At 52.5% G+C, this 16,150-nt stretch overlaps 1 protein-coding gene across 1 annotated transcript in view; it reads left to right on the top strand.

The window, feature by feature from the left end:
- Positions 1-5,249, top strand: part of DLGAP4 (DLG associated protein 4) — a 137,292-nt gene extending 132,043 nt beyond the window's left edge. The window contains exons 11-13 of the mRNA XM_021705925.1: positions 1,125-1,216; positions 2,489-2,644; positions 3,445-5,249. Coding sequence (XP_021561600.1) covers positions 1,125-1,216; positions 2,489-2,644; positions 3,445-3,663 — 467 coding nt within the window. The 3' untranslated portion in view covers positions 3,664-5,249. The remainder of the gene's footprint in view (positions 1-1,124; positions 1,217-2,488; positions 2,645-3,444) is intronic.
- Positions 5,250-16,150: the final 10,901 nt, after the last annotated feature.

Here is a 16,150-nt window from a genome sequence, read left to right as displayed (position 1 = left end):
GGATTATAGGCTGAGCCACCGAGCCCAGCTGCTTCAGTGTCTTATCAGAAACAGTGTACATTTAGCTGGGCACAATGTCTCATGCCTGTAATCTCAGCACTTTGAGAGGTGGAGGTGAGAGAATTGCCTGAGCCCACAGGTTCAAGGCCGGCCTAGGGAACATGGCAAGACCTTATCTCTTATAATAAATCAAAAAATTAGCCAGGCATGGTGACGCATGCCTGTGGTTCCAGCTACTTGGAAGGCTGAGATGGAAGGATCACCTGAGCCCAGCAAGTCAAGGCTGCTGTGGCCATGAGCATGCCACTGCACTCCAGCCTGGGTGGCAGAGTAAGACTCCAACTTAAAAAAAAAAAAAAAAAAAAGCAGAAGCACTGTGCATTTCAAATGATTGTTTACTTTGCTTTTCTGTGAGTTCTGAGGGGACTTGGGATGGGTCAGATTGTCTTTATGCCAGCAGGTTAACCTGGGAGTCATACTAAAAGGTCAATCTTGTATTCCTGGGTTAAATACTTCATGGTTGGGACGTTTATTTGTTACAACCCTTCTGTTAGGTCCTATTTGCTTGTGTTTTACTCAAGACTTTCATAAACATGAATGTAAAAGTGGTCTGTTCTTGGCATGTCCTGTCTGCTCTTGGGACTCCTAAAATAAGTTGTGTCGTTGTCCATGCTTATTTGATCTCTGGAACAGCTGGACTATGTAAGACTGGGTTTTTGTTCCTTAGAGGTTTTATAAAAAACCTGTGAAACTACCTAGACCTGGTTTCTTTTTCTAGGAAGCTTATGATTTCTGCTTCAATTTCTAAAAAATGCTTACTAGTCTAATCAGATTTTCTATTTCTTCTTGAGTTCATGGGGGTGATTTATATTTTCCTGGAAATTTTTCCATTTAAGCTCGATTTTCCTATTCATTGCTATCAAGTGTCTTTAGGAACTGTATAACAGGGTTCAATTCATGTTGTTTGCATTTTTCTCAATGAGACAGACCCGTTGCCATCATCCAGTAATGATTTCTGTCTTAAAGGGGGACTGGGGAGGTGAAGCCGTGAACTGGGTACCACCTTTCATCCCAGCAAGCCTGTGCCCTGCTAAAGCAGGCTCTTCCCACCTTCTCTTTCTCAGTCTTAGGAAAAGTCCTCAGTGCTGTGGGCAGTGCCCAGCTACTGATGTCCCAGAAATTCCAGCAGTTCCGGGGCCTCTGTGAGCAAAACTTGGTGAGTGTGACTGTCCTCCTCCATAGCCGGGCTTCTAGCCTTGGGCTGCCCGCCAGAGCCCTAGCTGGATGGGACCTGTGTACCTGCCAGCCCCTCTGATCTCTGTGACCCCCTCCACAGCCCAGAGACCACCCTGCTTCCTCATGGTGCTGTAAGGACAGGGGGAATGCGTGTTGGCATCCAGCATAAGAAAAGGGAGTGGCCCTAGCAGACTTCTAACACCATTTTTTTTTTTGAGTTGGAATCTCACTTGGTTATCCAGGCTGGAGTGCAGTGGCACACTCACCCCAGCATCTACCTGCTGAGCTCCAGGGATCCTTCCTCCTCAACCTTCCAAGTAGCCAGAAGTACAGGCGCGTGCTACCACGCTCGGCTAATTTCTTATTTATTGTAGAGACGAGGTATTGCCAAGTTGCCCGGGCTGGTCTCGAACCCATGGGCTCAGACAATCCACTCGCCTCAGCCTCCCAAAGTGCTGGGATTACAGGCTGAGCCACTGAGCCTGGCTCTAACACCATTTAAATGGAAAACCGAACTCCATGTGAAAACAGCCCCATGACTGCTAAAAGGCAGTTAGCCCTGGTCTAGTTATATGAAATATGTTCTATACCTAAGACCTTCAAGGTAAAAACTAAAGAACTACACCCGCTAGGCGTGGTGGCTCATGATGCCTTACCTTGCCTGCTGAGCCAGAACGGAGTCCCGGCAGCCCATCCTGTGGCATCTCCCCTGCATCCAGGGACTACATATCCAAGGGTGAAGGCAGCAGAGGCCTACAGGGACTTGGGGAGTCATGTTGTCATGGCACAGAATGGCAGGAGGCAAACAACATGGATTCTGTGGCCACACCCACCTGGGAGTGAGTTGGGCCTCTCTCCATTTCCTGTGAGCCCATGACCAAGCACCTCTGTTCATTCCCTGCAAAATGGGAACAGTTCTCTGCCTGGCATACATCAGGGACACGAACGCTTTCCTCCCCATAGTCCTACAGTGGTGGCCCTGACAAGAACTCCAGTCCAATGGATGTGCAGTGCCTCCTCTCATCACAGGATTATCCCCTGGCCCCAAGAATTTCCACTATTAAGACCAGCAAAGACCAGCAACTGGCTTTGTAAATTCAGACAGATACCAACCCAGACACTGGGAACAAGGGGACAGGACTAGTCCTCAACACCCCCCCCCCAGTGTGGGCAGGGCTAGGGCACCATGCTTGGGGCGGGGGCAGGATGAGCCTCTGCCCTGCCAGCCACACTGACCCCATCTGGCCCACAGAACCCTGATGCCAACCCACGTCCAACAGCCCAGGACCTGGCAGGGTTCTGGGACCTGCTCCAGCTGTCCATCGAGGACATCAGCATGAAGTTCGATGAACTCTACCACCTCAAGGCCAACAGCTGGCAGCTGGTGGAGACCCCGGAGAAGAGGAAGGTGAGCATGGAGCAGTGCGGAGGGGAAGTCCAGGGACAAATTCCTGGTCGGCAATAACGCTGCCCACATCGGTCAGTGCTGCTTGGCTCCCTTCTCCGTGTGTCGTCTTGAGCTGGGGGCTCACATCCATCACCGCGTGGGGTTCATGCTTGGCAGCCGTCCAGCATGCTGCTCGCTCAGTGTAGTCGAGGCTGCCCCCACAGCATGCCGTCCTTCCCGCACGTTCAGAAGAGGGAGTTCCTGGGAGAGGTGCCCACAGCCTCCAGCACTAATCCATAGGCTGTGGGAACTCGGGAGGCAGCAAGGAGGTCCCTTCCCCTGGAGCATGCTGCCCAGAGCGTTAGAGTCAGAGCTGTTCTGCCTCTTCCCTCAGGCTCCCTCTGTCACCCAGTAGAATTCTGTGACACTTACTGGTTACTGGATGATGCCCTTGGATCGAACCCCCTAGAACAGCCTGAGAAATGTGGTCTGGAGTCAGAAGACCTCAGTTCAAGTCCCGTCTCTGGCTAGTTCCTGCCTGAGCTTCAGGCACCCAGTGGTTCAAGTCAAGGGTGGGAGCAGTGGTCGGTCTGTCCTTTCCCTAGAATGTATCAGGACTCTAAGCTTGCTTTTCGCTCCTCTGCCTTGTGCTCTTCCCACTATCATTGCTTCTGTGGCTTCCTGATTCCAACTGTGTGTTGCTTGTGCCCGGCGCGGGAGGCTGGGGTGGAGCCCGGCTGCTGGCACCTAATGGGAGCAGCGCCACACAAAATGTGGCACCTTTATTTTATTTTGCCTCCCTCCTCACTGTCTCACTAAAGGAAGAGAAGAAACCACCCCCTCCAGTCCCCAAGAAGCCAGCCAAATCCAAGCCGGCAGTGAGCCGCGACAAGACCTCGGACGCCGGGGACAAGCAGCGGCAGGAGGCCCGCAAGAGACTCCTGGCAGCCAAGCGGGCAGCGTCCGTGCGGCAGAACTCGGCCACGGAGAGCGCAGACAGCATCGAGATTTATGTCCCGGAGGCCCAGACCAGGCTCTGAGACTGCAAGGAGGAAGGAAACCATTCGAAGTCATAAAAACACACACACACACAAACTCTGTGCAAATGAAACAGGACTTTCTCAACCTTTAGTATGGTTGTTCTGTCTAGAGACCCTGAGCCAACTTTCAAATTGATGCATACAAGGGCTCACAATTTGGCTTTTTTGGGTCCCTCCCAGCTTTAGGTTATGAAGATTTCACACACAAAGTCAACAAAAACCACAAACTAGAAACCTTTTTTTCCTCTTGCGGCCGTGGTGGACTAGATGGACCTCGGCAGCCCCGGCCAGCCTCCAGACCGCGGTCTTTTTACTTGTTCTGTCTGGTGAGAACTCAGCTAGCTTGTTTACAAGATGATGACCGTCCCAGGGCAGTCTTGGGCACCTGCCATGTCCTTCCTCTTTTCCCGGCTACTCCTGCTCTGACCTTGGAGTTTTCATTCTTGCGTTTTTCTCTTTTCCCTTCAGAGCTCACACAGTGGTCACCGTCATGGCGAGCGGCTTTCTGGGTCTCAGCCCCTTCTGCAGTTGAGGGCCCAGGGACAGAGAGATGGACACGCACCCCCACCCCAGGCTCACACACAGTCTCGTGCGCACACTCACACTCACGCAGACGGAGGCTCCTCACAGGAGCAGCCCCGCCACTGCCACCGCCAGCCCTGGGCAGTGCCAGGCAGGACTTGCCTCTGAGCAGATGAGGAAGGTTGTAGTTTTGAGGGGGAAATGAGACAAAGCCACAGTTACCACCCTCCAGACTCCCGCCTTTTTTTTCTCTCCACCCCTTTCTTCCTGCAGCAAAACCTAGGCCTCAGAGTGGCTTCCAGGGGCACTCGGGAGAAGGACCCCATTTTCTAGGGTTCTGTCCTCAGCCACGCCTGTGTACAGTCCCGAGGGCGGGCGGTGGGGTCTGTATGTATGTGTACATATGCACATAGACCTTAGAGTGTATATTTAACCAACGCCATCTGCTCACCCATGCCCACCAGCGCCACCGCTGGCTCTCGGGGCACCTGGCAGGAGGCGGGTGTGTGAATAGCATATATTTTTACATGTACTATATCTAGGTGTGTGTACAAGTGTGTGTAAAAATATATACCTTGTGTGTAAGCAGCCCTCTTTTTGTTGGTCTCCCCCGCCCCCAGGGGCCCATCTGCCCAGTCTCTGAGTTTTCTGTTCTACTTTTTTTTCACCCCAGTCATCCTCCTCTTTCTCTCTCCTGCCCCCTTCCCCACCCCCAGGGTGTCATGAGCCCTGAGCTGCAATGGCCTGGGCCTGCAGGGTGGGGTGGGGGAGGGCAGGGCGAGGGCTGGCCCGGCAGTGAGCTCAGTCCGTGAGGGGCTGCTCTATACTGTGTATACGACTTGGTGGCATTGGAGATGTCCTCTTGTCCGGCGCTTGCTGCAGGCGGAGCCCCCCCAGGTGAACCAGGGCCTGCTCTGGGCCCATTCCAGCTTGGCCGCTGTCTGTGACCTTGGGCAAGTCACTTGACCTCTGTGTGCCTCAACTTCCTCCTCTGTAAAATGGGGACAGTCCCTGCCCCTCCCTACCTCACAGGCATGTTGTGAGAATAAATGAGGTGACGTGTACCAAGGGCTCATGGTGTTACTGCAGCGGTGAGCCAGGTGGGGGTAAGGAGGGTGGGCACGACACCCCCGGAGACCACTCCAGACCCCTTCATGAGAGGCCGCGCTCTGGAGACAGGCTGACATGAGTGCAGGCCGTGATCCCAGCTCTGCTGCATCCTGCTCTGTGATCCTGCTCTGTGGGCACAAAAACTGCCTGCTGCCTCATCTGGAAAGCAAGTGTGCCTTGTTGGTCTCGCCACTTCTGGGAGAAGTAAATGCTTGGGAGCCGGGAGCCAGGATAGGCCAGCAGAGGCCAGCCTAGCGGCATTCCTGCCCTCCAAGACCCAGACTGACCACGCAGCCTCCTGGGTGGGACGCTCAGTGTCCTCCACAGCTGCTTCTGCCTCAGTAGCTGCATGCATTGAATGCATCTACTGAGCGGGCTGGAGGCCCAGGTGTGGCCTGGCAGATGCTAGCAGAGCCTCCATCTGGTGAGGAAGATGGTAAGCATGGCACAGTCGAGTTCAGGTTCACCACAGAAGGTAGAGGAAGAGGCAGCAACCAAACAGTGATCAGGAGCCAGCCTGCAAGTGGGTGGGGATGGCGTGCCGGGGCGGCAGCCAGGGCAAGGGCTTCCCAGGCAGAAGGAACAGGAGATCCCAGCCCCCATGGCAGGAGCGTGCCTCTCAGTTCTAGGGCCAGGCTCTGAGCCGACACACCATCCCCTCCCTTGGCCCGACCCAGCCAGGTGCCCGTGCCTGCGGGCCTGAGGGGATGCTTGGGCCCTGCCTTCTCAGGAGTTGGGCCCCACAGGCCCACCCCACCATGTGGCCGGACCCCTATGCTTGGAGCAGCCCTGGTGCTTGAATCCCAGGACACCTCTGTTAGTGTCAACTGAGCGTGCCGGTGACCACAGGTAGCTCTGATTAACTCCCGGGGCTGGCACCTTCCTTGTACCTCTCCTGCCCTGAGGTCTAGCTGAGAGCGACTTGAAGTGACTTGAAGGGTAAGTGAAGTCACGTCGGCTGTGATCCAGACACCCAGAAATGTGGGTGAATGCAGGGAGCACAAGAGCCACCCTTGCTAACAGCTCAGCTCTGCCCCAGAGGCCCTGGGAACCAGGTGTGGACCCTGGCCCTGCAGAGCCTGTTTCTGCTGTGCGGAGGAGGGACCTCCCAGGAAGGGTCCTGCAGAGGCAGGTGGGGTGTCGAGCAGAATCTGGGCCCTCCCCACCCTCCTGGCACAGCATGGAGGTGCTCCTCTGCCTGAGCTGGTGCAGCAGTATGAGGGACACCACGTGTCTGTTGGCCAGGGTTTCCAGCCGCCAGCTGCTCGCCTGACTCGCGTTACGCCTCTTGGATACTCATGCATGCAGCTGCCCCAAACCATTTGAATGTCGGTGGCGTGTGCTGTGGTATTTCTCTCCAGAACACGTCGGGCAACTCCTAAGAGTAAGGACAGCCCTGTGTGACCACATGCCATTTTCACCCTCAACTTCGCGAGAATATTCCAGGGAGCAACTGCCTCGCCAGGAGGGCATGCGATGCCCAGCACTGATGTTGCCTGAAGCACAGTCCATGCTCCAGCTGCCCCAGGACTGTCTCTCGGGCTCTTTAACACCCAGGATCCCCCTGAGGACTGGTCACTGCATTCAGTTCCCCGTCTCTCTAGTCTATCCGAATCAAAAAGACTTCCTCAACCTTTTTTGTGTTGTCAAGATGTTGACATTTTTGATGTATCCAAGCACCTTATAGAATGTCACGTGATTTGGGTGTATCTCTGTTCTCATGACCGGATTCAGATGAAATGGTTGGGACAAAAATACAACTGTCGGCTACTTGAATGCCCACAGGCGAGGCTGCGGTGGCCAGGAGCGGCCACTGCACTCCAGTCTGGGTGACTGAGTGAGACTCCAACTCAAAAAAAAAAAATACAACTGTCCCGCCTCCTGTGCCCTCCTGTTCCATCAGGGAGGCACTGTCACTTCAGGGAAAGGCTGACAGCCGCTTCCAGGGAAGCGAGGAAAAGTCCTCAGCTCTGGCCTTTCCAAAGCCTCGTCCTGAGGGAACAGGATCGGGACAGTGGTGGACAGGAAGCACCCTCCTGGAGGCTGCAGGTGGCCAGGGCGGAGGCACGGGACGGAGTCTGCAGGCCCCCCACGGGTCTCAGGCCTCCTCCTGGATCCGAAGCTGCGCAGGTTCCGGCGCTCATGGTCTTGCACGTCCCCACCCCATGGCCTGGAGGGCACAGAAGAGGCCCAACCAGTGCCAGGAGCAGCACCGGCCCAGAGGCCTTACGGGCGGACAGCAGGACGAAGCCATTGCCGCCAGGGCCCGAGGGCCAAGGACCACATGGAGCCCACGTGGGCCAGCGCTGTGGAGGACAGACCTGCTGGGACAGGGTTACCCCCACAGCAGCGGAGCGAGGTTGCAGTCGTGTCTCCTGTGCGTCTGAATGGAGGCTGAGCTGCGGGGCCAGCGGGGTCTCCTCCATCCCCCCGCCCTTCCGTATGGCCGCCCCGGGGCTCTTCAGAACGCCTGTCAGGCTGCTGGAACCCTCTCAGCCTGCTCACTGCCCCCTCACCTCGGCCTAGGAGGCCCCATCCACCCGTCCGGGGGGAGCCCCGCCCTGCGCTCTGCCCTCGCTCCGTGGGGCCTGGCTCCAGCACCCCGGCCTCCCAGCACCGCAGGCAGCGCCTGCTCCTCCTCTCGGGTCAGTTGGCCTCTCCTCAGGGAAGTCCTCCAGGCCACCGGACTGGCCGGGCCGGCACCAGCCCCTGTTCTACACTTCTAGCACACGTTACTTTTCTTTGTTGCTGTCACTGGCGTGAGGAAACCTTTTCCTGTGCGATTATACGTAAACATCTGTCTCTGCCCAGAAGATGGCAGGCTCCTGAGACAGGAATTGAGTCTTTTCGCCAGGTCCCAGGGCCTGGCACAGAGTAGCGCCTAAGGAACTGTTTCCTAATAAAAGGACTCTGGGATGAGGTACCTCAAAGAGTAAGCAATATTAGAGCTGGGTTTTGAAGGATGCACAGCGTTCTCCAAGCTGTGGCAGTGAAAGGCAAAGTGAGCACAGAGGCAGAGATGTGAGGCTGTGCTGCTGCTTGAGAAGGTGGCAGAGCCCGACAGGCCTTGAATGCCAAGTTCAGAAGTAAGGCTTTAACAAGGACCATCTTTACAGGGAGTAAGACATTTCCTGCCACAGAACCCCGCCTCCTATAAACAGGGCGCCCAGTCCCAGCCTCCATGGAGCCATGGTCCTCTCATGGTCCAGGGTTTAGCTCCAAAATGTGTCAGCAGAGCCCACGCCCAGTGAAGCCAGTGTGGCTAACAGGGGACATGGGTCCTTGGGGACCCTCAGCTATCTTATGGCTTTAACTTTCTGGAGACAGTCAAGTCCATGTCTGCATCCATGACCCGCATCTTCCCCGACCTCCAGCGTTCCCACTCACCATGCCCACCCAGATGTCTAGCAAGTGATTTCAAATAGAAGTCGTCCACCAGCTAATACAAGTAGGAATTAGAAGGCGTCAGAAAACACCAATCAGCACACGCCACAACAGCGGAAACAAGGACGTTCGACGTATTGGGTGAGACATTGATAAGACATTGACAAAATGTTACAGGCCCAAAGTAGCACTTCACAAATTACTTACTCATGAAGACACTGATTAGAAAGGGGAAAAATTAGCTGGGCTCGGTGTCTCAGCCTGTAATCCCGCACCTTTGGGAGGCTGAGGTGAGTGGATTGCCTGAGCCCACGGGTTCGAGACCTGCCTGGGCAACTTGGCGAGACCTCATCTCTACAACAAATCAAAAAATTATTAGCCGGGCGTGGTAGTGCGTGCCTGTAGTTCCAGCTACTTGGAAGGCTGAGGCGGAAGGATCGCCGGAGCCCAGCAGGTCGAGGCTGCGGTGGCCGGGAGCGGCCTCTGCACTCCAGTCTGGGCGACCGAGTGAGACTCCAACTCAAAAAAAAAAAAAAAAAGAAAAGGAAAAAGTAGTCACTCATGATGGATAAATCTGGTAGACACTGACTTAACCAGGTAGTCGAGTTAACTTCGCCAGGGTGGGACGACTGACATTCTGTAGCGTCCTCCGTGGTGTTCCTGTCGAAAGTCACCACAAGCACACACAAGTGACCCACTAGACTCCAAAGCTGTCACTGTTAGGAAGGACAAAGAAAAGCTAACAAACAGTTCCAAATTAAAGACTTGTCAGTAGACACAGAAGAAGCATTTGACAAAACCCAGCACCCTCTCATGGTAAAAACACTCAACGTCCTAGAAAGAAGAGAACATTCTCCAGCAGGAAAGGACATCTACAAAAACCCACAGGTAACACGAGATTTCATGGTGCAATGCTGAAAGCTCCCCTGAGATCAGGACGATCCAAGGCTGCCCCCACACCCTGAGATCAGGGCAAGTCGAGGCTCTCCCCTACCCCGAGATCAGGACGAGCCAAGGTTGTCCCCACACCCCAACATCAGGGCGAACCAAAGTTCTCACACCCTGAGATCAGAACGAGCGAAAATGGGCCCCACATCCCAAGATCAGGACAAGCCAAGGCTGCCCCAGCACCCTGAGGTCAGGGCGAGACAAGGCTGTCCCCGCATCCCAAGATCAGGACGCACCAAGGCTGTCCCCACACCCCAAGATCAGGACGCGCCAAGGCTGTCCCCGCACCCCAAGATCAGGACGAGCCAAGGCTGTTCCTGTATCCTGAGATCAGGACGAACCTAGGCTGTCCCCACACCCTGAGATCAGGATTAGCCAAGGCTGTTCCTGCACCCCAAGATCAGGACAAGCCTAAGCTGTCCCAGCACTCTGAGATCAGGATGAGCCAAAGCTGTCCTCGCACCCCAAGATCAGAACCACCCAAGGTTGTCCCAATACCCTGAGATCAGACTCTCCAAGGCTGTCTCCAAACCCTGAGAACAGGATGAGCCAAGGCTGTCCCCACACCCGTCCATTCAAAGTCACACTGCAGGTGGCAGCCAGGGACCGTGTTTGGGCACCACCTATCCAGCTGTGACCCAGTGGTAGTGATCCAGTGAGTTCAAAAGGCAGCAAGTTGGGAGAAGAGATTTATTTTTTGTCAGGTAAAGGGACTTACGAGTTAGGCTAATGTTGTGAAAACCACTGTCTCCCAGAACAAAGGAGTCAAGGGATTATATAGGTTGAGTTTTAAGAAATCATTCTCAACTAGGCTCGGTGGCTCAGCCTGTAATCCCAGCAGTTTGGGAGACTAAGGTGAGTGGATTGCCTGAGCCCGCGGGTTCGAGAAGCGCCCAGGCAACTTGGCGAGACCTCATCTCTACAATAAATCAAAAATTAGCCGGGCGTGGTAGCGCGCGCCTGTAGTTCCAGCTATGTGGAAGGCTGAGGTGGAAGGATCGCCAGAGCCCAGTAGGTCGAGGCTGCAGTGGCCGGGAGCGGTCACTTCACTCCAGTCTGGGTGACAGAGTGAGACTCCAACTCAAAAAAAGAAAGAAAGAAAGAAAGAAATCATTCTCGTTACCTGAGGCCAGTAGCCCCTCACCAACCTGAGACCGTCTGGTGGTCTTCCAAAGCTCTGGGCAGGTCGGGCCCTGGTTATGGTTTCCCAACAGGTGGATGATGAGCCTGGTTGAGGAGGTGGGTCCTCCAAATACACCTGAAGGTGTAAGCAGCAGCAAAGTGGTGGGGCACATTCCAAGGGCGAAGCAGGGAAAAAACAGAAAGGGAGCGCTTTATATTCAAGCCTGCTGTGATTGTAACTGGGATCTGACAAGAAATAAGCTTTCTAAATCTAAGTGAGCATTATATTGATAGAGATGTGTGAAAAATTGGGAGGCAGTGAGCACGGTGGCTCACACCTATAATCCCAGCACTTGGGAGGCAGGGGCAAGAGGATTGCCTGAGCCGAGGGGTTCGAGACCAGCCTGGACAACATGGTGAGACCTCATCTCTACAATAAATCAAAAAATTCAGCCAGGAATGGTGGCGCAGGCCTGTAGTTCCAGCTACGTGGAAGGTTGAGGCGGAAGGATCGCCGGAGCCCAACAGGTCAAGGCTGTGGTGGTCGTGAGCATGCCACTGCACTCCAGCCTGGGCGACAGGTGAGACTCCAACTCAAAAAATAAAGACCGGGCACAGTGGCTTACGCCTATAATTCCAGCACTTTGGGAGGTGGAGGTGAGAGGACTGCTTGAGTCCAGGGGTCCGAGACCAGCCTGGGCAACTTGGTGGACCCCATCTCTACAGAAAAATTAAAAAATGACCCAGGCGTGGTGGTGTGCGTCTGTGGTTCCAGCTACTTGGAAGGCTGAGGCAGAAGGATCACCTGAGCCCAGCAGGTCAAGGCTGCAGTGACCATGAGCGTGCCACTGAACTCCAGCCTGGGTGACAGAATGGGACTCTCACTCAAAAGAGAAAAAAAAAGGAAACCATAAGGTATGTACTAGAGACTATTAGAACCAGTAAAGGAACTCAACAAGGTTGCTATGTGCACCATCCATGTATGGAACGCAGCTGCATTTCTATATACTACTGTGTTAGAATAAAAAACACAGGCTTGGTCTTTGTCCTTAGTTCCTGGCACACAGCTCCTAAAACTCTGAATCTCCAGAGCGATAAGAATGTAATTTGTATGCTGATGAGATGACTGGTGGGTGGGGGCCCTTAGATAGCTTCCGGACCAGGGTTGGGCACCAGAAAGATCCAGACAGGATTGCAGGGTTGGACTTTCAGTCCCAGCCCCAACGCCCAGCTCTGAGCGGGAGAGGGGCTGCAGGCTGTGCTGGTCTCCACAGCCCGTGGTTTACTCTGTCACACCTACGCACGAAGCCTCCGCGAAGAACCCCGGGCGGCAGGGTTTCAAGAGCCGAAGGCTGGTGAGCACATCACGAACTGGGAGGTGGCTACCCTGGAGCGAGCATGGAAGCTCCGTGCTCTCCTGCCGGCACCCTGCCCCGTGCGTTGCTGTCATTTGTCTGTCCTGAGATACAGCCTGTATAATGAGCCTGCAGCAGTAACTCATCTGTTTCTCTGACTTCTGAGAGCTGTTCTAGCAAATTACCCAATAGGGAGAGGTTTATGGGAACCCCCATTTGTACCAAAGTTGGACAGAAGTGTGGGTAGCCTGGGGACTCAATACTTCAGGGGGAGTCTGAAATGAGAGCGGTCTTGTGGGACTGAGCCCCAAACCCGTGGAGTCTGATGCTAACGCCAGGCAGTGTCAGAATTGAATTGAAATGAGTTCCAGTTGGTATCCAAAAAGTTGAGGAACTGGTCGGTGTGAGGTTAAAAACGCACATATTTGGTGTCAGAGGTGTTCTGCGTAAAAACAGCTCAACTACCAACGAACACTCTGAAAATAAAATTAAGAAAACAATTCCAAGTACAATAGCATCAAAAAAATGAAATAGGCCAGCACAGTGGCTCACACCTGTGATCCCAGCACTTCAGAAGGCCAAAGCAGGAGGACTGCCGAGCCCAGGAGTTTGAGACCACCCTGGGCAACATAGTGAGACCTCGTCTCTACAAAAAATAAAATTTAAATGAAATTCTTAGGAGTAAATTTAACAAAAGAAGATTTGCACACTGGAAGCTACAAAAAAAATCACTGAAAGAAAATGTTAAAGACATAAGTAAATGGAAGGGCATGTCATGTTCATCGATTAGAAGACTTAGTATTCTGAAGACGGTATTACTGCCCCCAAACTAACCTACAGATTCAACACAACCCTTCTCAAAATCCCAGCTCCCTTTGCCGCAGAAATTGACAAGCGCTTGCAAAAATTCATGTGGAAATGTAAGGGACCCTGAGTAGCCAAAATGGTCTTGAAGAAGAAGAACAAAGTTGGATGACACACATCCCAACGTCAAAACTTACTACAAACTAAAGTAATCAGGATCGTGATAGACATGTGTATCAATCAATGAAGAACCAGAACTGAGAGTCCAAAACCCATACATGAATGGACAACTGATTTTCAACAATGGTGTCAAATTAAGTCAGTGAGGAAAGAAGTCTCAACAAACAGTGCTGGGATGACTGGATCCTTATCTCACAACACACACAAAGTTAGCTCATGTGGGTTAAAGACGTACACTTAGCCGGACACGGTGGCTCACGCCTGTAATCGCAGCACTTTGGGAGGTGGAGGTGAGAGAATTGCCTGAGTCTAGGGGTTCGAGACCAGCCTGGGCAACTTGGCAAGACCTCGCATCTACAATAAACCAAAAAAAAAAAAACAAAAAGAATTAACCAGACATGGTAGTGCAAGCCTGTAGTTCCAGCTACTTGGAATGCTGAAGCAGAAGGATCACCTGAGCCCAGGAAGTGGAGGCTGCAGTGGCCGTGAGCATGCCACTGCACTTCAGCCTGGGCGACAGTGAGACTTCTACTCAAAAAATAAAATAAAGATGTACACTTAAAAGCTACAACTAGGTCAGGTGTGGTGGCCCAGCCTGTAATCCCAGCACTTTGGGAGGTGGAAGCGAGAGGAATGCCTGAGCCCTGGGTTCGAGACCAGCCTGGACAACTCGGTAAGTCCTCATCTCTACAATAAATCAAAAAGATTAGCCAGGCATGGTGGCACAAACCTGTAGTCCCAGCTACTTGCAAGGCTGAGGCAGAAGGACCATCTGAGCCCAGCGGGTCAAGGCTGCAGTAGCTGTGATAGTGCCACTGCACTTCAACCTGGGTGACAGAATGAGACTCTGACTCAAAAAAAAAAGAAAGAAAGAAAGAAAAAAAAATTCCTTAGAAGAAAGCATAAATGTAAATCTTCATGATCTTGGATTAGGCAATGGTTTCTTGGATTCAATGGTTTCTTTCTCCAAAACCACAAGCAACCAAAGAAAAAAATAGATAAACAAATCTTCATCAAAGTTAAAAACATCTGTGCTTTAAGGAACAATCAAGAAAGTGAAAAGAACTGGCCGAGCTCCGTGGCTCAACCTGTAATCCTGCGCTTTGGGAGGCTGAGGTGAGTGGACTGCCTGAGCCCACGGGTTCAAGACCCGCCCAGGCAACTTGGCGAAACCTCGTCTCTACAATAAATCAAAAATGAGCCGGGCGTGGTAGCGCGCGCCTGTAGTTCCAGCTACTTGGAAGGCTGAGGCGGAAGGATCGCCGGAGCCCAGCAGGTTGACGCTGGGGTGGCTGTGAGTGTGCCACTGCACTCCAGCCTGGGCCATAGCGTGAGACTCCAACTCAAAAAAAAACTTCAATAAGCATATGAAAAATTATCCAATGTCATTAGTCATTAGGGAATGGCAAATCAAAACCACAATGGGATATCACCTCACACCCAATAAAATAGCTAGAATCAGTTCTGACTATGGAGAGCAAGGTGGAAGGACTACGAAAGCCCAGAAATTTGAGTCCTGGGCAACACAATGAGACTCTGTCTCTAAAACAAAGACAACAAGTGTTGGTGAGAAAGCAGAAATATTGGAACCCTCCTACATTGCTGGTGGGAATTCAGAATGGTGCAACATTGTGCAAAACAGTTTGGAAATTCTTTAAAAAGTTCAATATGGAGGAGTTGTCATATAGTCCAGCAATTCCACCCTTATATACCCAAGAAAGTGAAAACATCCACACACGAACTTCCATGCAAATGTTCACAGCAACATTATTCATAATATGCAAAAGTTGGCTGGGCTTGGTGGCTCAGCCTGTAATCCCACGCTTTGGGAGGCCGAAGTGAGTGGATTGCCTGAGCCTGCGGGTTCGAGACCCGCCTGGGCAACTTGGCGAGACCTCATCGCTACAATAAATCAAAAATTAGCCGGGCGTGGTAGTGCGCACCTGTAGTTCCAGCTGCTTGGAAGGCTGAGGCGGAAGGATTCCCGGAGCCCAGCAGGTCGAGGCTACGGTGGCCGGGAGCAGCCACTGCACTTCAGTCTGGGTGACAGAGTGAGACTCCGACTCAAAAAAAAAAAAGAAATCAGAACTCTTGTACACTGTCGATGGGAATTTAAAATGGTGTGGTCACTGTGGAAACAGTTACTGTAGTTCCTTAAAATATTAAAAATAGAATGACCATTTGATCCAATAATTCCACTTCTGGGCATACACCCAAAAGAAACGAAAACAAGGACTTATATGTCCAGAATGTCAGGTTAGGGGGAAAAAGGACTTGAAGAGACATTTACTCACACTCATTTACCCACAGTAGCATTATTCAGACGAGCCCAAAGGTGAAGCGACCCAGTGTCCAACCACAATGACAAGATAAACCAAATACGGCAGATCCGCACAACGTACTGTCATTCAGCCCTAAAAAGGACGGAGACTTGGACACATGTTCAATAGGCTAAACTTTGAGGGTGCCACGCTGCATGGAATAGGACAGTCACCAAAGGGTAAGTGCTGTGTGTGTCCACTTAGATGAGGCTCCCATGAATGGTCACATTTGCAGGGACAGCAAGCGGGATAATGGTGGCCCAGGGCTGAGAGTCAGTGCTTCCTGGGCCGCATTTCAGTTGGAGGAGGTGAAAGAGTTCCCGAGATGCCTGGTGATGACAGGTGCATACACAGTGAGCACTTCCCAAACACAGAACTGTAAGTCATGGTGAAAAGGATAATTTTATGTAATTTTTTTAAATGTAAAAAACAGGGATACTAGGCCAGGAGGGGTGGCTCATGTCTGTAATCCCAGCACTTTGTGGGGCTGGGGTGGGAGGATCACTTGAGGCCAGGAGTTCAAGACTAACCTGAGCAACATGAAGAGACTCCATCCTAAAAAAAAACCAAAAAACAGGAACTCTAAAGATACACGACAATGAACGAACAAATGGTCTTAGATTAGATCTTGGACCAGAAAAAATGTCTATAAAAGACATTATTGAGCCGGGCTTGGTGGCTCAGCCTGTAATCTCACGCCTTTGGGAGGCTGAGGTGAGTGGATTGCCTGAGCCCGCGGGT

The sequence above is a fragment of the Carlito syrichta genome, unplaced genomic scaffold, assembly GCF_000164805.1.
Source record: "Carlito syrichta isolate Samal-C Ts95f unplaced genomic scaffold, Tarsius_syrichta-2.0.1 Scaffold314830, whole genome shotgun sequence".
NCBI classification, from domain to species: domain Eukaryota; kingdom Metazoa; phylum Chordata; class Mammalia; order Primates; family Tarsiidae; genus Carlito; species Carlito syrichta.
Note: the sequence above shows the minus strand (reverse complement) of the source record. Positions and strands in the feature narration are given on the sequence as shown.